General features: G+C 37.1%; 1 protein-coding gene across 1 annotated transcript in view; it reads left to right on the forward strand.

The window, feature by feature from the left end:
* Window positions 1-21,584, forward strand: part of LOC101568679 (interferon-induced very large GTPase 1-like) — a 45,370-nt gene extending 23,786 nt beyond the window's left edge. The window contains exon 2 of the mRNA XM_004648196.2: window positions 14,042-21,584. Within this exon, the coding sequence (XP_004648253.1) occupies window positions 14,044-21,306 (7,263 nt within the window). The 5' untranslated portion in view covers window positions 14,042-14,043 and the 3' untranslated portion in view covers window positions 21,307-21,584. The remainder of the gene's footprint in view (window positions 1-14,041) is intronic.
* The last annotated feature ends 2,294 nt before the right edge of the window (window positions 21,585-23,878 follow it).

Here is a 23,878-nt window from a genome sequence, read left to right on the forward strand (position 1 = left end):
TTAATGAATAGAATGATTTTTTCTAATGGTGTTTGTAAGTAGGATCACAAGTCTGCATCTTGTACAGCAATTAACCACTAGGAAGATTGTATGCAGTGTATTATTTGTTGAAACTGTACTTTCGATTTGATCTGAAACTGTCTCATTGCTATATGTTTATCAATAAAACTTTGAAAAGAAAAAAAATTATTAAATGCCTGTAAAGAAGAAACTGATAAAAAATATAGGACAATAGAAACATGATGAAATCCTTGAATGAGTGATATAGGAAAGAAATAGAATGCATGAAGCAGATTCAAAGAGATATACAGGAAATTATAATCTCAATCACAAGTGGGAAAAGCCTTTTGAATGGAATTGAAGATAGTTTCAGATCTTGAACACACCACTGCAGGTTGTAAAAAGATAAGAAAGGTTCCCTAAAAACGTTAAGGATGCAGGAAAATAGAATTGAACATCTGCAAGAAGATGAAAGAATAAACAATGGAAGACTAATAGGCATCAATGAGAAAGAAGGAGTTAATACAAATGATATAAAAAGAATATTGGCGGAAATAATACCAGAAAATATCCCACATATCGGGAAATATTCTGACTTTGTGTGTTTATTGTTTCCATCATTTTTGTATTCCCGCCTATTTTTTATATCTGTGCCTTCTTCAGATGTGACTGTTGTCTTTTTTTTTTTTTACCTGAGAGATTATTTCTGATCTGATTTCTCCTATAGCCTGATTCAGCTTTTTGTTTCCATAGTTGCTATCATTTCAGAAATTTTAGGTGTGTGACTTCCCAGTTTTTCTATGTCTTTGTCTTCTGGACTTGTTCTGGTTGGCCTTGAGTTCTGAGTTTGCCTTTGGCCCCCAGTTTCAACAGTTTTGAAGCTCCCAGTGTTCACCCAGAGCTCAGCACTGAAGAGAGTATATCGCAGCTTTGTTCAGCAAGGCTTTGACAACAGTGAGGTGCTGCATAGGCTGAATAATTCTTCCCATTGTGTGAGGTTCAGTGTGCCCCCTCCCCCCACAATGTGAGGGATAATGATCCACAGCTCAGCAAGGCTGTAAGGATAATCTGGACAGACCAAAGCCCTGCATGACTATTGTCATGGTGTGCAAGGCTGGTTAGGGCTCATTAAGGCTCCTGATTTATGAGCAGGGGCATGGGTAAAGCTCAGCAAAGCTCCTGAGATAGTGGTAAGGATTGGGAAGGACTTACCCAATCCTCATAGCATTCATTTTCTGTCTTCCTTTCTTGACAGTGGGATAGGCTACCTCAGATACACAAAACTTCTGTGCCAGTGCTATGCATGGTCAGGCCTGACCAGGTCCCTGCAACTGTCTGGTCCACTTTTCTTCTGTGCCAGTGAGATAGGCTGCCACAGATCCTATTTACTTGTTACCTAATGTGTGTGCTTTTGCACTGTATTTTTATCATTCACTCCTCACAGAACCAGTGCCCTTTTGTTCTGCAATTTAAGCATTCACAATTTTCCCAAGTGTCCCAACTCCCCAAGGTTATGGAATGAATTGTAGGGATAATCCATTGTCCTAAGACTACTCTTAAGCTCAGAAGAAGCTGAGTTTTCCAGCTGTGTGGCAACCAACAGCACCTCAGATATTTCCCAAATCTACTCCAAGGCTGGAACTGATGCAGAGAAATCTTAAGTCTGTCTCATGAGCACACAGATCTCCACTTACCTAGTTCTGGCCTAGGGTTAGTATCTTCTGATTTGCTGGGTACATGGTCTCACAACAATGGGCTAGACACTAGCCTCTGAGACAAAACCCTGTGATAGATTTCGTGCCCTGTTCTTTTGTGTACAGAGTTGTGCTTTCCTCTGTGCCATCTAATCTTGATGGAGTCATGGTAAAGCCAGTCTCTATTTTAGTTGGTCTAACACGGCTCAGTCTTGTGTCTCAGTCTTCATATATTGCCATGGTGATAGGAAGCACTGAAATTTCCCCAATGCTGTGTTTTTTTCATTGGCAGGAGAATCAGTTAGGCTTTTATTAGAAAAAAGAGATGTAAAACAAGGTATGTAAGAAATTACAAGATTAATTTATTATTGTTAGCGACAAAGTTGTATGAGGAAGTGTGCAGAGGGTTTCTGCATGCTGAAGACTGAAAGATTCAGTCCAAGGCCTGGAGTTCACTGCAGCTTTCCATGCAGTTCATATCAGAAAGGTAATGGGCCTGTTGCTAAAGATTTATCAGTCTTCAAAAGAAAGCTTAAACATCAAAAGTGGAAGCCAAAGATCCTGCATTAGATTCTCGGAGACAGTACCCAAGTTGAAGGCAAAAAGTTAAGCTCCTCTGAAGAATGGAAGCTCTCTGTCCTTCCTCATTTCCCTTTGACATCATCTAGGTGTTGAGCCACTGCAGTATGGGTCCTCTACATCCAAGGTTGTGGAAGTTCTGATCCAATTTACTAAAGCCTCTAAACCCCTCAAGTCAACACAATCAGTCAACCATTACAACAGTTCAGATACTGGGCTTCATTTCTAAGGCTTGGATTTCTTTCTTCCTTCCCCAAGCAAGAGGCCCTTTCTTCCACATTGAACTGGTTGAAATTGAAGGAGGAAAGTTGTGGTCAACTGTTTACTTTCTGCCTTCTTCAGTGAATCACTTTACATTGCTACACAAAAATAAGCATGATGGTATTTTCCTGATATTCTTATGTCTTGTGTTAGCAGTTTGTTGCAAATATAGTTGTTTAATCTGCTATATCAAGAGGAAAGAATTGATTGAAGAAATTTTTTTCAGTATTTTAGCTCTATCTCCTTTATTCTTTCATTTAGTTACTCTCTTGTCATATGATAATCAAGTAGAACAAAGATAATTAAAATGTATTAATTGAATATGCAAATGATAACATTATCTTAATAGTATGATGAAATTTGAATATGCAGAAACACCATTATTTGAGACATTATTTATTGTAATATTCTTTGTAGTTCCAGAAGTTTTAGACTTTAAATCAAAAGCAATAGGATAATTATAACAAATGTACAAATACTAGCCAATCTGTAAAAAATGTTCGAGTGTCTAATATGTGCCAGGGAGATTTTGAATGGTGCTCTCACATGACATGAGGGAAAGGTAACATGACTCTGGGTAAGAAAAGATGAAAATCTTGTCATTGTCCATTCCAGAGTTTATAAGATAATTCTATTCACACAAGCTGAAGTGGTAATCAATTTGTGGGAGATAAGAAATTTTAAAAGGTAGTGTTTTCTTTTCCACAGTAGAAAAAATTATGCTTATCTTTTCCTGTGAATTATCAGTAATTTATTACATTTCTATAAGTACTTTTTGCCATATAAATGGAATGTACTTAGTTCTTAGCTTGGATTATCAGCAATTTATTACATATCTGTAAGTAGTTATCACAGGTCAATGTGTGAGTCTTCCTTCCATGTATAAGGTTTTCTTCCCACCTTTGAACTGTTGAAGAGCCTCTTATTACAGAGTACCCCAAAGATCAGTGTATCTTGTTGGAGTACCTTACATTCTAATAATATACCCAAGTTGACCATTTGCAGTGTTTTTTTAAGAGTAGAGATTAGTGAAGTAATATTAAATAAATTTGAGAGAGATGTGGACTGAAAATTTTGTATGGATAAATTTTGGAAATGTAAATATAGAAAATCATGTCTTTCAATGCTTAAGTTGGCACATAACTTGTGAAATCAACTGGGATGACATAGAAACTCATCTCACAAGTTGGACATTATAATTCAATTATGTTTCTGCACAGAAAAAAATTGCATGTGTGTTAGTTCAGTCTTAGAAAATTTCTTGAAGTATAAAATTTGACTTCATTTACCCAGTTGTTATTTACCTCTCTCTCTCTCTCTCTCTCTCTCTCTCTCTCTCTCTCTCTCTCTCTCTGTATGTTTAGCTGCTATTTACATGACCTTCTAAACCTCTGTATTTCAATTGTATGTAAGTTTTATCAATGTCACCAATGTTATCATTTATATTTTATTGAAAATGGTGACAATTTTAGGTAAATTTAGTGGAGACAGAATAACTACATATCTGTTTAAATTGCACTAGTAAGTTACTTCTGATCAGGGTTTCTTTGTAAAGCTAACTGCTCCAGTGACCTTAATGTGTTTATTCTGTCCTATCTTTCAACATTGCAATTTTTGTGACCTTCTCAGTACTGTCTACAATACTGCCATATTTTCAGAATTTGACCTTTTATATAAGATCATTCATGTCATGAATTGTGTGTTTTACTTCCCTTTTCCCTTCCAAATTCTAGAATACAAATTAAATCACTAAAACTTGGATTTGTGCTACGCATTTGCTGCTATCTTTTGACTCATATAGAAGTGTCTACTTTCATTGTTCATAATCAAGACCTTATGCTGGGACCTCAGTAACCATCATCTGTTCTTGTTAATTTTTCACCTTATTTCTGGTCTTTTAAGGATAAATTCTTCAGATAAGTAGATCACTGAAGCATCCCATTTACCTTTTTGTTTGATGCATATCATCAAGAGCTTTCAGTAGTAGTGTTCCTATTTTTACTGCAGCACTGATGCTCTTAACTGTATTTCCTAACTTGCAGTGCATTGTGTTTCAATTATAGGTTTATCTCAAAGTAGTTTTTCAATTTTATTTTCAATTTTTGTCCCTTTGAGTTTTTGGGAGCATTATGTTTAATTTCCATGAATTTATAATTTTCTCAAAATTCTTCTTGCTATTGATTTTTCTATCCTTTTATAATACTGGGTCATAAATGATTCCTGAAATAACATATATATTATTAAACTTAGTAAGCCATGCTTCATGTCTTATTGTGTAAGACTAAGACATAAAACAATGAAGCTGTGTTAAATAATTTCTTATGCACACAGCTATATATATATATATATATATATATATATATAGAGAGAGAGAGAGAGAGAGAGAGAGAGAGAGGAGTTGAAGAGGTAGAGGGAAGGAAGGAGAGTGTGATGGAGAGAGAATGACAGACAGAAAGAGGGATGGAAACTTTTTGTAATAACAGTGTTCTCAAGACAACTAACAAAGATTTCATAAAAAATACACTAAAAACTTTTGAGAGCATGCCCAATAGTAGGACTTCTCCCCACACTGCGCTTTATGCAGGTTGCACAGCCCAGCTCAGGTCTGCTATGGTGAAACAACAGTTTCAATCACATGGACTTTTAGGGAACAAACAAATGCTAATCTAAACACAGTATTCTGGCCATGTCTTCCAGAGGTTTATGTCCATCTCACAGTGAAAAATATATTCATTTTCAACTAACAATGCCACGTTGTTAACTGTCTTGCTAATCCTAAAATGTCCAAGTCCGAAATACACCCTGATACTTCTCTGTTCTGTGAGTCCCTGTAAATGTTAAAAAGAAACTTCCTTTAAATATATGTTTGTAGGACCAAATATAGAGTACATGCTCATATTCCATAAGGGATGAGTATATGTTCAAATATAGAGTACATATTCATATTCCACAAAGGATGAGTAGGTACTTGGAAAACTATGATGAGCTTAAATAAGAGCAAATGTGCACAGAAATATGTTAGGCCCTAAATCTCCTTTTGGGGAATCCTGTATAAAATGCTTCAAGGCATATGGACTCTAAGACATGGACAGACACATTGCTATGGATTTGAGAGTCACCACCATGAGACTTTTTTTTAGTGGAGCCAGGGATTGAACTCAGGCCCTTGCACTTGCCAGGGAAGCGCTTATTCCACTGAGCCATCTCCCTGGCTCCCTACTATGAGACTTCTTTCAGAGGCTTCATCATGATGCTGGCAGCTTTCCCAAACAGATTTTTTTTTCAGAACCAGGGACTGAACTCAGGCTCTTGCGCTTGCCAGGGAAGAGCTTATTCCACTGAGCCATCTCCCTGGCCCCACGAAACAGTTGTTTTATGTCTTTTGCTACTCTACCTTTTGGGAGGTTTCTACTTTGACTCTGCTACATGAAGTAGTTCCATCTCAAGGGTGCAATTTATGTGCTCAGTCCTTGCAGGGAAAGTTTTCATTGTCTGCCAGACTTTCTTTCAAGATTTATGCATAGGACACCAGGATGATGCCTGAATTATCATATTTTCTCACCCACAAAACCTTATGTTGACGATGCTAAAGTCTGCCTCAGTGAGGAGAAGAGCCTAGGCACACTTGAACCATGGCAGAAGAGGCTTCAGTGCACGTTGCCAGTAAGCTTGACAACAAAGTCATCTGGATGTGTGGAGTATATGGAGATCTTTCCTAGAGAAATTGTGCCCTGGAAAATCTCTACAACAAATGTGAAGGATAGACCTCTAGGAAACTGGCTACTGAGATTCCTGAGAGTCCTTGGGGTCTCCATTTCTTTTGTCCTGTATTGTAGCATAGGGTTCCTGATTTCCATATTTATCTGTTTAGTAAGAAATGACTCACATATAATATCTTCTGTCTGAAGTACTTTTTTTTGCTCCTCCTCTGATTGGGCTATGAATCCTGAAATCTTTTCAATCTGCTTCTGGTTTTTCCAAATGTCACACAAAATCTGGTGAAAAGTTGTTAGCAGTACTGAAGTCAAAATGTGAATATTCTGTTTTGAAATCTCCCATCATACTTTAGTAACATTTTCCACAAAGTCATAGAGAACAGACACAATGCGACATTCTTTAAAAAAGTTTTATATGAATCACTTAAAGTATAGTTTCCAGTAAAATCCACTTCTACCTAAAGATTATTCACTATTTTCTCATCTTCTGAGCCCTCACTAGCATTGTGTGCAATATTACACACAGTATTTAATTCCTTTTATAGCAACTGTTTCATCTTATACCCATTAACCAATTTCAAATGCATCTCTTCATCTTCAATAACAATTGTAATCATGACCCAGTATTTTGGTACCAATTTTCTGCATTAGTTTCTGCTAGTCTAATATGCTTAATTTCTCTGCGTCTATAACTATATTATCTATATCTATATCATCTGTTACTATGTTTATTAATTTATACATCTATGTCTATCCTCAGACTTCAAAAAGAAAAGGGTCTTATTTAGTTTACATTGTTCAGGACTGAAAATCTAAGCATGATAAAATGGTAAAAGCGGGTGGTGGTTTGTGTGTAGGACCAAACAATCACATCTCCCCCTAGGAAGCAGAGATGGAGAGAGAAGCCAGACTTGCTACTTTTATAACAACAATTTCAGAACATTAACCAGAGTCTCAGAAGAAAATACCTTAATCCATCTTGTGGGCACACCCCTGATGAATTATTGGCTTCATATTAGACTTCACTCCTTAAAGATACTATAGCAGCTCCCAATACCGCCATGCTAAATACCAAACTTCTAAATATATGCACCAAACAGCAACCATACCATATACCAATCACAATACACACTTTCTTCTCATCACCTCTCTCCTCTCTTCTTTCTTTCCTGCTTTCTTCTCCTTTTCCACTCTCCCTCCTTTCCTTTATTTGTTGTCTTTCTTCTCACACTTGAGTTTTAGTGATGCATACATTCGTAGGAATTCATGTTAACACACAACTGCTATATCTTCTTTTCATCCTCAGATTAGGTAAATGTAAATGACCTATTTTGAATTTCTCTTACGTCTTCTTTGCTTAATTTTTTGGTTGAAGGTCTTAGTGAATCTTTCATTTAGATTCTACAATTTTATCTCCATAATTTCTCTTTTTGATCCTTTGCTATGTTCATCTTAATTGAAACTCTCTTAGAAGCTATTATTAACCCATTTTCCACTAACTTTTGTCCATATTCTCCTTTACTTTTTAAATGCCTGAAGCTGAATAATTTTGTATCTGTAAGTATTTAAGTCCAATGACATTTTCCCCAAAGAATTTGCTCAACATTTCATGCTTCCTATTTTTTTCCAAGTTTTTAGTGTTTTATAAAAATGTGGAAATTTTGAACTTAGGATGTAGTAACAACACATATTTGTTCTCATGCACAAGGTTTGTTTTTGTAGTAACTGGTAGCTTGTGATTCTTAATAAGGATATTTATTTTTAATTTTTTATTTATTTTAATGAGAAAAAAACATCAATGAGACAGCTTAACAACAGGTTAGTAGGACAGTTACAATATTAAATAATTGCATAATGCTGTCTTCATAGTAATTATTCACATTACAGGATGTAGACATGATCTCTTGTCTAAACAATATTAGTACAAATTTCTCTTCTCATTGAACTAAGAGAAAGTAGCAGCATATTTATCCTATTATATATATGTATATGTATATATATATACATATATATATGTATGTATTTTTTTCATTCCAAAATGGTCTTTTATTTATATCCCCCTTTTTCGTTTTGTTTTGTCAGAGATGGGTGTTCTGTTACTGTTAGAAAAGCTATATTTGGAGAAGTCTTTAAAAGACCTTTCCATATTTGCTACCAGTTCACATATTGTACTTGCTTTCAGCAAAGTAGCCCAATAGAGTCCAAAAGTCCATAATAGTTGTGGATTATCAGCAGGACTAGCAATTGTCAGAAGTTGTTGACTTGAGCCTTTTACTGCTTAGCATACTAATATGGCATTACTTTTTATACCTTGTGACTATACTTTTTTGGTGGATGGTTAGGACCAAATTAAAGCAAGACCTATATAACAAAAAATGTAACTTTTGTATCTGACAAGTTCAGTCACATCCCCTCAGGATTTTCTCTGAAACCATGCTGAGCAGCATGTAGATCTTTTTTCAGTGTCAGCTATCTGGAAGTGTCACAGCCATTGCTTGACTAATTTGCTCTCTGTGAAAGCCTTAGCGAATGATTTCTCTCTAGGTGAGTATCCTTAGGCAAGGTATACATCATCAATCACTTTCCTCTGTGTCGCCATTATCTCCTTAATTAGATAATTTGAAACACCACTGAGTTATAAGATGTCACAATTCAAGTTCTCTTATGTCCTGAGTCCACATTGACCTTGAAGTGCTAGGGCCAAAATATTGGCTATCGTTGTAGCTCTTTTGTTTCACTAATTCTTGCTTTGCAAACTTTAGTTGTTAAACATCCAGAATTGAAGCTTAATGATATTATTATCCTGTAACAGAGGCAGTTGAGCTTAACATCACTATTTGTCTTAATATCAAATGCATTCGACATAGCATGGAACTGGTATTTTATAACAACCATCAATGTTCTAAACTTTAAATACCTACAAAATGTGAAAAAACCCCACGTTTTTACACAAAAATTTACAAGTCAAACCATATATAGCATTGCAGCAGTATAACTCTATGACATTTTTTTCCTGTCTTCTTTTCTTTTATCCTTTTTTCTACAAACATTTACTTTAAAGAGAGTTTAGCAATAATTGATATGATGTTAGAAGCAGTACGCATTTAGAAGACCAACATGATAGGTAATTCAAGTATGTTCTTAGTGTTACACATTGCTATCCTCAACATAGCTGCTTAGTTCACAGATATCAGCATATAGAGTTGGTCAAAGTGAGAATTCTCCCCATTAACTGCTATTTTCAAAAACCTGATGGAGATTCTTAAGGTGATTGTCTTAACCATCTTGTTTATATAAATGTATGGTTTTGCCCCTGCCATATTTCCTAACTTTTCTACTTTCTCTCTCTTCGTTGTTTAATCCTTAAGTTTTCACTTTCCATTTAACTATGCTATATCTTTCAATTTTTATTTCCTATTTTGAGTTCTTACACTAGAGAGACAATATGGTATTTATCCATGTGGGTCTGGTTTATTTCACTTATGAGTATATCTTCAAGTTGCATCCACTTGTATATGAAGATATCGAGTTCATTATTCTTTATAGTTGAGTAATACTCCATTGTATAAAAGCACCATATCTTTTTCTTCCTTTCTTCAGGTGATGGGCATTTTGGTTGTTTCCAAGATTTGACTATCACAAATTATGTTGCTATAAAAATAGGCACACATATATTTCTATGATAGAATATTTTCAGTTATTTTGGGAAAATTCCCAGAAGGATAGCTGGAGTGATCGGGATTTTCTGTCCCAGTTTTTTGAGGAGACTCCACAACGACTTCCGTAATGGTTATAACAGTCTACATTCCCTCTAGCAGTGAAGAAGTGTTCTTTTTACCTTGCAGCTTCTTCAACATTTGTTGTTTGTTTATTTCTTTATGTTAGCCATTCTTTGTGGGGTGAGATGGTATTTCAATGCTGTTATAATTGGCTTTTCATGAATAGCTAATGAGGTAGATCATTTTTTTCATATAGTTATTATCTTCTTGTATTTCTGCCTCTGAGAAGTGTGTTTTCATTTCAGATGTCCATTTCTGGTTGGAGTCCCCAAATTTTGGGGTCTTTACTTTTTTTTAGTTCTTTTTAAATTCTAGATAAAAAACTGGTTTGAGTGCTTATTAGTTAAGATTTTTTTTTCTGAATTTGTTGGTAAATTTACTTTTTGGGTAAATTCTTTTGATATGCTAAAACTCAATGAGAGGAATGCCCAGTTGTAAATCCTTTCAAGTATTTCCTGTGCAGTTTGATTTTTGTTTCTGAAGTATTTTTCTACATCTATGTCTTCAAGATTTCCTCCTACTTTCTCTTCCAGGAGATTCAGTGTTTCTGTTTCAATGTTTAGATCATTAATCCATTTTGACTTTACTTTAGTGCATAGTGATAGACTTGGGTACAGTTTTAGTTTTTGGCATGTAGAGAGCCACTTTTTCTGGCACCATTTGTTAAAGAGGCTATCTTTCTTCCAGTAAGCATGTTTGGCCCCTTTGTCAAAGATAAGATGGCTCAATGTGCTTGTAGTGTCTTCTGCACCTTTTTGTTTATTCAATTGACCCTCAGGTCTGGTTTTTTTTTTTTGCCATCTCAGTGCTTATTTTATCACAATAGCTTTGTAGTATAATTTCAAGTCAGGAATTGTAATGTTTTCTGGATTGTCTTTGTTGACCAGGATTCCCTTTGCTATTCTAGGTCTTTTCTGGTTTCAAGTTTTAAGCATGATTACTTTGGGTCTGTGAGGTATGTTGTTGGTTTTTTTATAGGGATTGCAATGAATCTGTATAACAATTTTGTGAGTGTGGCCACCTTTACGATGTTCCTTCTTCTTATACAAGAGCACAGAATATCTTTCCATTTTCTGAAATACTTTGTGATCTCTTTTTAAGAGTAGTATAATTTTCATTGAACAGATCCTTGACTTCTTTAGTTAGATTAATTGCTAACAAGTAACTAGACATGGTCATTCTCATAGTCAAGGTTTGTTTTTTTATGGTGACTGTTGCTTGTAATTTTCTTTCAATAAAGGATATTTATTTATTTATTTATTTATTTTTAAAGAATAATGACTCAGTTACTCATCTCTCATGGCTGGGACAAATACCCAACACTCAAAATGAAGGAAGAAAGGGTTTATTTAGTTCACAGTTACTGGAGGTTTCAGTCCATACTCAGCTACCTCCAAGGGAAAACTGGCACATAGCAGAGGGCATCAGTTAATGGTGGTAGAATTCAGCAGAATAAGAAGAGCAAAAGGAAGAAGTAACAACAACAATGGCTACAGGGAACGTGTCTTTCTCTCTTAAGGTACATTCAGGCTATCCACCTTATTCTGGGTGTAGTATTCACACCCATAACACCAACAGCACTCAAACCTGTAATCCCAGTAGAGCATGAGTTAATAACAAACTCTAAAAATCTGCCCCATGTCTGCAGAAGGCTTTGGGGGGGACAGTTAGACATAAGCTATAACATTAAAAATAGTGATAGAAACAAAAGAAACAGTGGAAATAATACAAGATTTCACCAAAGAAGTATGAATTCGATACTGGTTGCTGTATAGATGCAGTTAATGCTTAAATTTTTGATCAGAATTTTTGCCTTTTGAATTTTTTAAGGCACTTTTAGAAGTGTTTGAAATGAAGGCCATACTTCATTCCTCTGTAGTATGGTTTGTGTTAGCTGTTGTAAAGTCTCATGCAGTCATGGGGCAGGGAGTTCTATAGTTTGAGATTAACTCATGATCCACTGTGATTATGGGTTTTTATACTGCTGGGATTATGGGTGTCAGTACTTCTCCCATCCTGGGGATATAGCCTGAATGCAATTTAAGAAAGACAGACTTCTGCTTTGTAGCCATTATTGCTTCTGCTCCTCCATTTTACTCTCTCTATCTTTGACACTGTTGTGAAAGGTTTCTGTCTGCCATAGGCTGCTCTGCCTTGGAGCCAACTGAGTATGGAGTGAAACCTCTGATACCTGTGAGATAAATAAACCTTTCCTTCCTTCATTTTGGGTGTGGGATATTTGTTTCAGCAAGAAGAGTAACTGAAACACTCTGATTCTGTTTTCTGGAAGAGATGATAAATATTAGTGTAACAGAATCCTAAATACTTTCCCTTGGTTTACCATTTGAGAAAACTGTGCTTAGTGTCCTCTGCTTTGAAAGACTTCTCACCATTGATTTATTTTCCTTAACACATATAAGTATATTCATATTGTTTGCTCTTTTTTATTTATTCATTTATTTCTGTGTGTGGCTACCTGTGTGTCTGTGTAACCACACACAAATATGCCCACTGGGAGTTCAATTTCGGGTCTTTGCATGCTGTGTACTCCATAACTTAATTATATAAACAGCCTCATTTCTGCCCTATGCCTCAAGAGATTCTTTTTTTTTTTTTTTTTTTTTTTTTTTTTGCTCCGAATGCCTTCAGGGCAGTTTTGGCTGGCTTGAGTTGTGGGGCTCGAACCACAGCAAACTAAGCCTGATTGCTTTGTTGAAGCAGCCACTTAAAGAACTGAGCTAAGGGGCAGGACTCCTGCCTCAAGAGATTCTATCTTTGAAGGAATTGATTCATTTCATCTAGTTATCAAGTTAGTGTGCAGGAGAGTGTTCCTAATAATAGTCTTTCTTAATGTCTGGACTCAGTGGTAACAGTCTCATCACTATTTTAACATTAAATTTATATCTGCAGTAAACAAAATAATAGGAGTTCAACAGTGGTTGTTATATTTCCTATTGTCTTCAAGTTTGTTGTTCAGACTTCCAGATATAAATATGCAAAAATGGTCAAAAATTATAAGAAATTAAAAAAGAGAGAGTGAAAAAATTTAACCATTATCTGCTCCTTTCAGTAGCCCACCAGAACTTAGCAGTTCAATTATCCAAGCTTTCTTATGTATGCACATTTATATTTCATTTTTCCTTTGTTATTTCTTTTCTCCTTGCTCTCTTACCAGTTATTCCTTCCATTTTTGGTTTCTCATTTAATTTTTTATTATCTCTTTCCTGTTACTCCCTTGGATTGGTTGCTCTTTAATTTCTAAAATGGCATCTTAGGTAAGTGCTTTCTGATGATTTTTCTTTTTTAAGCCAAGTGCTTAATGGTATAATTTGAATACTGATCACAGCTTGGCTGTAGCTTACAAATGTTGATACATTTCTGCTGTGATGCCAATATCTCTCAACATTTATTTGTTGTGATCTGAGTAAGTGGAGCCTATTGGAAAATAATTTAGTAATGTAGGTGCCTCTTTGATGAAATGCACCAGTGCTTTACAAAAAGCTGAAATGGAACAGATTAGATACTTTGGGAGAATGAAAGGCTTGTGCCTACTGCCATATAAGAATACGTCAAACAGAGACCAAGTACAGTACCCAAAAAAGAAAAAAAAAACACCTTTAGAAGTTATTCTTGGATCTTCAACCTCCAGAAGTAGAAATCTCACTTTGCACTTTTTCACATGGGAAACGTTCACCTTTCCCACTATAGCATATTCAAAGTCAATAAACACATTTTATTTCAGCAGTTCACAGATGAAGAGTTTAATATAAGGTAAATTGTACCTCACATTTCTTCAATTTCTCAGATGGACTAGTTTGGAATTTGGACTTCTGGGATAATTGTGGAATACATTAAGGACTTATGAAGAGATGGGAGAGAATGAATATCCTTTTATAGCTGTAAAGAATGGCAGAAATAATGGAAAATCTCAGTGATGAGATAGGAAGTTTTGGCTAGGCATTTCTATTCTCAGAAATCCCTGAATGTAACTCAGTTTTTGTTTTTCCTATAGACATGGCCACTGCTGATGACAACACTGATGCACAGCTTCTTCTACAGAAAAGGAATCAAGATATCCAAAAGATATTGAAAAATGTGGGACTAGACTCTGAGTACTGGTTGCCTAAATTGAAGAACCACCTAGGTGTGACCAGTGCACAGGCCTTGGAATACTTAGAAGAGAAAGATCTCCAGGTCCTCAAATCCCAGGTGCAGCATCCATGGGAAAAAAAAGCCCTAGAGAAGCTGTTTGATCTGTCACACTCAAATACTCACCGACGGTTACAGGACTCATCAGTGGACATGATAAACAAAAGGCAGAGGCGAGCAGAACAAGCACTTCAAGGGCTAAAAGACCTGTTCTTGGAAGGAAAGCAGAGGGAGGATGAGGCAGTGAGAAGAAAAGAAGCAGAGTTGAGGCAAGCAATAGAGATCCCTGAAGAGTTCTGGCCAGTACGTGAAAAGCCCCTGTGGCAAGTAATGGAGAATGTGCAGAGAAATCTCAGTCTCATGCAGCAAACTGTTTTACACAAGAAAGATCTTTCAGATAGAGATCTGGTAAAATGGGCATCTGGAGGCCTTGCCCTGCAGGGAGTTTACCAAACTGGCCAACAAAGGGACCTGGTAGAGAGAAGAGAAAAGCTACTTAGTGTCCCCAAAGAGTTCTCATTCTCTGGCCCAGAACAGGGCACACGGATGGAAACAAGAGAATTTACATCTTCTCAAGCAGAAGCCATGTTCACTGAGAGCATGGAGAAGCTGGGCTTCAGTGTAACAGCCTCAGCCAGTGGTGGGGGATGGGGATTTAGTTTAGAAGGTGGCACAGATAAAAACAAACATTCCGAATCCAATGAAATCCATAAATCCCATTCTGAACATTCTTATTTTTGCTCAACCAAGTTCAGCTACATCCCCCTGGCCTCCTGCCACTTTCCCACTGATCAACTCCAGTTCTCCAAGGCTGCACTCCAGGAACTAAAACACATTGATGACCTCCTGGATCATGCTACATCCCCTTTGTTGAAGCAAAGGATTGAAAACTTTTTCCACAGGTTTGGGTCTCATGCTAATCAAGGCCCTCTGCACCTGGGAGGAATCTACTGGTGGAAGGCAATTTCAGAGGGTTTCCAAAGAGAGCAGCTAGAAGATGTAAAGAAGCAAGCAGCAGAGGCTCTAGACACTTGCATAATGGGCAGCTACAGTGGCTTTGGAATGAAAGTTGCTGCAAGTCTGACTCTGTCAAAATTACATTCTAAAAAAACCACTGAAAGCAAATTGCTTCAAAACCATCAAACCAATATCAAATTATCTGTGGCCCAGACTGGAGGCCCACCAGAGTCAGAAGGTCTTTTCCAGTGGAAAACTGGTCTTGAGGCCAACAATCAAACCTGGTGTGTCATTGACAGGGGCCTTCAGCTGGTCCCAGTTTGGGATATCATCCTCTCCAGCCACAGAAGTGATTTCAAAGATGCTCCAAAGTTGGCCAAATACATGAAAGACAACTATATTGCTTTGACTGGCCTCAGTGCCCAGATCCAATATGGAGGGGAAATACTGAGTGCTGAAGAGGAAGCTAGAGTGTTTCTAGAGGATGTAAAATCCTGGGAAGTGTCTGATCCTGAAGAACAGCTTAAAAAGTTAATGAATTTCATGCAAAGTTTGTGTAAGAAAAGAACAGATTATGATATTTGGATTAATATGTGCCTCACAAATTTTGATCTACAGAATTTCTTATTGAGTGTAGTAAACTTTTGCAAAACATCTTCCATTCATGAAACTAAATTTATTAAATCTCAGCTGCGCACACTTCTGGATCCTCATGTGTACAAAGTGGAAAACTTCCCTCAAACTCACTCCATCATGCAGTGGATCTATAAATCAGAGTCAAAGCAAGAGGAAGTCAATATCTCCCAATTTTCAGAACTAATTAAAATCTTAAAAGAAGTACTTAATGATATTTTGGGAGTAAAGATGAAATCTGATTCCCCAGAAACTGTGGAAGAGGCTCAAAGAAAAGTCACTCATAAAGTCAGCTTGGCACTTACTTGCTTTTTGAAGTACCTCAGAGAAGTAGAGGAGAAAGACACAGAGCTCTTGTTGCTTTGCATTGCAATTGGTGCAGGATATCACTTGGTTCATAAAACTTTTCAACATGTTCTGGATTCTGAGGAATTAAAATTTCTACTAAATGAAATGCAAAATGCCCAAAGCAAATACCAAGAGCTGAAAAATATTTCCAACCACAGAGCTCATGCATTCCTGGTTCTTATAAGTCTGACAGCCTCAGCTAGAGTAACAGCTATTTGCACAGAAGAAAAAACACAGCGCATGACATTGATCGGACAATGCATGGGCCAATCTCTGTCCCCAAAAGTTGCATATGTCCTCAACAAACCTGGAGCAGGAGGTCACAATTGGGAAAACCTAGAAAAAGACTTGAGATTGATCATTGATGGGGATTATGAAGGCTCCAGATCATATTTTCAAGTAGAAAAGATCAAAGAAGAGTTTCAAAGTCTCTTTGATGAGAATAAAGAGATATGTAAATCACATGATAAAGACAACAGTAAACAGCAGGTGATAGAAAATGGGGCCTTCCAAGATTTACTCAGGCGTCTAGGCCTAGAAAATTATTTCTCAAAAAGAATGGGTAGGGCTGATTTCCATCTTGTCTATAAGATTCCTGTTTACAGAACCCAGCCCACCTCTGAACGAGACCTTCCATTCTGTTTCCTACAGAAGCTGCTGATGCTTGATTATGGATTCAGATATCTGGTATACAGAGAGAAAGAAAATATGGAACATCAGGCTTATTCAAGTGCCTCTGATGAAAATGATGATTCTGATCCATATGAAGACCCTTTTTGTGATGGTAATAGTCCTGTTACCAATAAACTGAAGCCTCATATTCACCCAATGGACATCCAGATGGCAATTTTTCACTGTGTAGATGATTTTGCCAGACAATATATTTTGGGAAAGCTTTCTATTTGTCAATTTGCCCTCCCCCTTTTGGTGCCTAACCCCTGTACTTCACAAATTGAATTCTCACTCTGGTGTCTCAGACAAATTAGAAGAAGTTGGCAGCATTCAAGTAAATCTCCTCAAGGAAGGTACAGTTTTCATAACCAGCAGATTTGTTGTGTGCCCACCCCCATTGTGTCTTTCATTAGAGTTGGAAATGGCCTCTCTGCTTCGAAATCTCAGACCATGAACTATCTTCTCAGTAAACGTAAACATGATGTGTTTTTTCACCGTCACTGCAAGGGAAGCAGCAAAGACTGTCTCTTGATGGAGGGTGTGGTGGAAATCTGCTGGTTCTGTCCTGGGGCAGAAGATGAGGACAGATTTGACAACTGTGTGACCTTTGCCAATCTTCATGGAGATGCAAAGGAACACAAGCAGCAACTTGCTTTCCTGAAGGAGGTCTCTTCTCTCATTGTGATCCTTATGTCAGCCTCTGATGACAATGAAGAGAACAAGGACATTGTCCGTGACCTATGGCAATCTTCAAAATTACCTGTGATCTGCTTACTTGATGACAAGGAAAAAAAGAACGTCAATCCATCTGGCAGAAAAATAAAAATTGGCATCAGGAATAGAAATGAGGCAGACTTAACAGAGGAGATCACTATTGCAGTCAGACGTCTGCTAGGACTCACTGTGGCTTCTCACAGCATGGAAGACTGTTCTCACATTGCGCGCAAGCAAGGATTCCTTATTGATGAAGACCACAGAGAGTGCAAGGAAGCCAAAGATAAGGCAGAGATTATAATGGCCCTCCTGAGAGAAATGAATGTATCTCACATTAAGGAAGTTGTACTACCCCTGCAGGGGGAACTTTGGCATCTTTGGTGTAAAAAAGATAAAGAACTTTATCATTTAAGAGAGAAGGGGAACAAGAGTATTGAGCAACACAAGTGTGATATTGAGGAGGAAAAACAAACAATAAGGCATCAACAGTTGGAAAAGGCCTTGAAACCCAATGACATAGTGCTATATTTTCTACAAATTTTGAAACATAACTCTGAAAATGAAACCAAACTCTACTTTTTGCACTGGCTGAGTATCTTTTTGGACAACCTCTCAAGAGGACACTTGGAAAAACTACAAGAGAAACAAAGATCTTTATGGTCAAGGGTACAAGCAGAAAAGCAAAAGGCACAGAAAAGCAACTCCCTGGACCTCTTGAAAAATGAGATAATAACCATTTCAACAGAGATTAGTCAGTGCACCTTGGGAATTGAGCTGTTTATGAGAGAAATTGGGCAGATGTATGAAGCTCTGGAAGAAATATCCTCCAAAAGAGATACTGTTTTTCTGTGCCTTCCCCAAATTGCTGCAGACCTGATGCTGTCTGGCATGCCCATTGAGCTGATGGATGGTGATGCATCTTATGTGCCTCTGAAATGGGTAGCAGCTGTATTTGACAAGGTCTCTGAGAAGCTCCCAGGCAAGAGGCTATTTGTTCTTTCTATCCTTGGCCTGCAGAGTTCAGGGAAGTCCACCTTGCTGAATGCCCTTTTTGGGCTGCAGTTCTGTGTCAGTGCAGGCAGGTGTACCAGAGGTGCCTACATGCAGCTCCTGAAGGTGGAGGAGACCTTTGCAGGGGAACTTGGATTTGATTTTCTATTAGTTGTAGACACAGAAGGACTTAGGGCCCCTGAACTCAATAGCAAATCCCAGAATAGGGACAATGAGTTGGCAACTTTTGTCATTGGACTTGGTAACTTGACTCTGATTAATATTTTTGGAGAGAACCCTTCAGAGATGCAGGATATTCTACAAATAACTGTTCAAGCCTTTCTGAGGATGAAACAAGTGAAAATCTCCCCAAGTTGTCTCTTTGTCCATCAGAATGTGGGGGAAGCTACAGCTAAAGAGCAAACCATGGAAGGACGAAGGCAGCTACAGCAGAAATTAGATGAGATGGCAGCAATGGCTGCTGAGCAAGAACAGTGCACAGATGTATTCTGCTTCAACGATGTCATTAAGTTTGATGTGAATACTCACGTGCACTACTTTGCTCACCTGTGGGATGGCAATCCCCCAATGGCTCCTCCTAATCCTCGCTATAGTCACAATGTTCAAGAATTAAAAAGTACAATTTTTTTGATAGCTAAGGAGGCGTCTAGGGGAAATATGAAGATTTCAGATGTGAAATTTAGAGTGGAAGATTTGTGGAGAGCCTTGGTCAGTGAGAACTTCATTTTTAGTTTCAGAAATACCCGAGAGGTCATGGCCATGAGCAAACTGGAGTCCATGTATAACCAGTGGTCCTGGAAGCTGAGGAGTTATGTGTTGCACTTGCAGAATCAGCTGAATAATCAGATTCAGAATGGAAAAATCCAGGTCCTCCAAAGACGCTCTCTTGAAGATCCCATTACACAAACATATGACACCATTAAGGAAGATCTTGAGAAATATTTTAATGAAGGCCCAGAGAGTGAAATAATGATTCAGTGGAAAGGAAGTTTTGAAAATAAGTTATTAATCCTTAAAGAGACACTTGTTTTAGATGCCAAAAAAGAAGCCAATAAACGCATTGATCTTAAGAAAAGTCAACAGAAACTGGATGAGCAGAAGACAACTTATGAAAATGAAATTTTGGAAAGGAGCCGAGAGTTGGCATTAAGTGTAAAAGGTAAGGAATTGAGTGAAGAGGAGTTACAGCACAAATTCAATGAACTTTGGAGTAAATGGGTCTGTGATGTGGCCTCAAATGTTCGTCCAACAACAGAACCTAACATTGTAGTGGATTCTCAAAACATCCTTTTGGAGCATTTTAAAAAGGAAAAAAACTTGGTCAACAAATTCAAGGGAATTTCAGAAAAAAAATTTGGCATCAATTATGATAGACATATCCAAAGGGGCAGGAATTGGATAGTTTTCAGAAATGAGTTACAAGTAGATGATATAGAGTTAATTAATACAACTACTAGTCACATTTTCTCAAGATTTGATGAAACTATTAGTAGTATTTGGCAGGAACATCGTGACTACAATGTAAATGATTTTCACAAAATTCTGAAAATAATAGAAGAGGAAGTGTCATCTGCCCCTACAAACCAAAGGTTCTCATTTACAAGCAAATACAATATGGACTTAGCTTTCCATTTATTTGAAAAGGCATCAAAAAGTTTTGAGGATATTCATAGTGCATTCAAGAAAGAAAATAATCCTGTGCACTATCTGGAAAGAAAAAAAGGTGATTTCCTTACAAGTTTCAAGATCTCTAGCCAAGGAGCAACCTCTATCAAATCATTTGTAGATTTTCTATGGTACAAACTCATTCCTGCTGCAACTACCACCATTAAGGACAACATGGTCCCTAAAATTGCTGGGGACATGCAAGCTAACTGTGTTGCTTTCAATGGAAACCGGGCTAATCTGGAAAAACACATTCTCATCTATCTGGCCGAGGAAGAAAATTTTGATAAGTATTGGCAATATATTCATGATCCAAATTCCTTTTTTAGTGTTTACATTCAAAACTATATTAAAAGATACTGTTCAGAAGAAGAAAAAAGAATAAAAACTTTTTTAAAAATAAATTTAGACATCATTAAGAATGCCATCCTCTGTGCTATTCATGAATCCACCGCACAGGCTAAGGATAAAAGCAGCACTGCATCAGAGTGGTTGGATTTGTTCTGTGACCACCTGGAGAAGAACTTGATCTTTCCTCGAGCAGATCTCCAAAGCATTGAACACCAGGAGATGAAAGATATAGAGTTTCTCAAAGAAGCCATGAGTGCAGCTTTAGATTCTGCAATAAAGAAAGTCGAGCAAAATTGTTCAGATATGCCTACTGATGAAACTATTTCTGAAGTTGAGAAAATACTCTCTAAACATTTCTGTGGCTGCTGGAAACAGTGTCCCTTCTGTAAGGCAATTTGCACCAACACCATTGCTGGACATGACGGAGATCACAGTGTTCCCTTTCACCGTCCTCAGGCTGTTATTGGATGGTATTGGTATGGAACAGATCACTTCGACATTGACTGCTGTTCTACTGCAGTAGCAAGTGATATTCTGTTTCTTCGGAATGACAACCAGTGGTTCCCGTACAAGACCTACCGCCAGGCAGGAGGGGATTATGCTACTTGGAGTATCACCCCAGATTCATCCTCCCAGTCATATTGGAAATGGTTTGTTGTTCACTTCCAATCAAACTTAGAAGAAAGATACAAGAGAAAATTTAAGAATAGAGGTAGAATCCCTGATGCATGGGCTAAAATCACAAAGGAAGCTGTGCTTAGTGACTTGAAAGAATAATTTCGTTACCCCCCAAAATAACACGCAACAGAAGATGTCTATGTTGTGTGAACAAAAATGTCATACCGTTATATCTTACTAAAATGCATGCTCCCTACAGCTAGAGAATTCAGGTTTCTACTCCGTAGGTGAACTATGTAAAAAGCAAATGATGTAACATTTTAGAAGTTGAAGATGTCCGATACCAAAATTCTTTTCTGTCTATGTCAGTGCAGTCTTCTTTAAAGTCCAATTACTATGGCTGGCCAAATATCTCAGTGGATTAAAGCACCTGCATGGCCAGATACAGGGGCTTGGAATTCGATCCCTTGGCCTGCTGCACTCGCCCCCCACTCCGCACCCCTGGGAATGCAGGCTGAGATGATTGAAACTGGGCATGGTGTTTAGGGCCTCTAATTCCAGCACTTGGGAGGCTGCAAATAGGAGGATCACTATGAGACCGATCTATGCACTGAGACCTTGCACACCCTGTATATCCTGTCCTAAATACAAATAAATAAGTAAATAAATAAATATAAATAATAAATTACTTACATAGTTTAAAATATGATAAAATTTACTTAAATCACTGCTTTTTAGTCAAAAACATTGTCCTAAATATTTTCTAAAATATGTGATATGCCAAGCATGGTAGTATATACCTATAATCTCAACACTCTGAAGATTTATACTAGAGGATTGCTACTTGGTGGGGCCAGTGTATATAGGCATATCAGGGAAAGAACTCTAGCCCCTTCCCTGTCTAAGTTGGTACTTAGCCCACTGAGCTATCTTGCCAGCCTTACTATATAAGGTTGTTAAGTGATTTTCTTTTACTATTTCAAGTTTGTGGAAAAGTTATTAACTTTTAATTACAAAAACATTCCTGGTAATTTTATAAGTTCTAAACATAGCAATACTTATGTATATTGCATTATATGAAGGAGCAAGTACATAATTTATGAAGATAAATAACTTTTCAACTCAGGAAATATTAAGCAACCATGAGAAATTAAAAAATTAATTTTTTTTTTCATTTAGACATTGTTGTCTTCTTGCCTGGCATTGGATATTTCCCTTGTCATGCTACACACATGAATGACTGAATGAAAGTTGGACTCTGTCAATAGACTTTTTTACATCTATTAAGATGACTCTTTGGTTTTTGTTCTTGGTTCTATTGATGCAGTGTACTACATTTATGGCTTTGAATATGTTGAACTATATCTGTATTCCTGGACTTCTTGATCATGACATATAAATTTCTTGATGATTTGCTGCATTCTGTTTGCTAGTATTTTATAGAAGATTTTAGGATCTATGTTCATTAGAGAGGTTAACCTGTAGTTCTTATTTTTTGGTTGGATCTTTGCTTTGGAAATCAGAATAATACTTGCCTCCAGGAGTGAATTTGGGAGAATTGCTTAACTTTCAATTTCATTGGTGTTTGACAAAATTTGGTATTAAATTTTCCCTAAATTTCTCACAGAATCATGCTGTGAATCCATTGGCAGCTGGACTTTTCTTTGTTGATAGTTTTTAAATAATGTTTTCACTTTTGTTTGTTGCTATTAGGTATTCAGAGTTTGTATATCCTCTTGACTTAGCTTTGATACTTCATTTAATATAGTTCTGGAAACATTAGCCAAAGCAATTAGACAAGAGAGAGCTTATTATCAATAGAAGCTAAGATAGACTGTGTAAAATTATTTTATGTATTTGCTGCAGGGTCTTACTATGCAGCTCAGACTTGTAGTGATCCTCCTGTTTTCAGCCTCCCCAGCACTGGATTACAGGTGTGCATCACCATGCCAAGACTCAGTTGCCAGAGAAATAAAAGGAATAAGGACTGGAAAAGAAGTGAAATCATCATTACTTAAAGATTACATGATGCTGTACATAAAGGACCGCAAAAGGTGCACCAAGTGTCTTCTACATTTAATCACCAAATTCAGCAACGTGCCAGAATACAAAGTCAACACTCAATAATCAGTAGCATTTTTTAATGTATTTGATTGTTACAGGATCTCACTATGAAGCTTGAACTCATGGTGATCCTCCTGTTTCAGCCTTCCCAGTGCTGGGATTGCAGATGTGTGCCGCTGCAGCCAGACTCTGACTGGCTTAGCCCACATTAGAGGTGGGGCTGGTGCAGCATGTAGTGCCAGGGATTGAACTGTGGTGCTGTGCTTGCTTAAGCTTGCCTAAGCAGGGGCTTCAGTCCACTGAGTTATCTTGCTTGCTCCTCATTATCATTTTTGTACACACACACACACACACACACACACAAAAAAAAAAAAAACAGTGAGAGAAAATTTAGGGAAACCATGACTTTCACAATAACATCAGAATAAATGAAATACTTTTAATCAATCTGACAAAGAACATATAAGATTTATATAGTGAAAATTATAATACTCTGAAAAAGAGATTGAAGAGGATTTGAGAAAACGGAAAAATATTCCATGCTTCTGGATTGGAAGAACCAACATTGTGAAAATGGCCATACTCCCAAATTGTTATGTAGATTCAATGAAATCCTCATTAAAATACTAGTAGTATACCTCTCAGAGATAGGGAAAAACTTTCCCCA

The sequence above is a fragment of the Octodon degus genome, unplaced genomic scaffold, assembly GCF_000260255.1.
Source record: "Octodon degus isolate 3935 unplaced genomic scaffold, OctDeg1.0 scaffold00359, whole genome shotgun sequence".
NCBI classification, from domain to species: Eukaryota; Metazoa; Chordata; class Mammalia; order Rodentia; family Octodontidae; genus Octodon; species Octodon degus.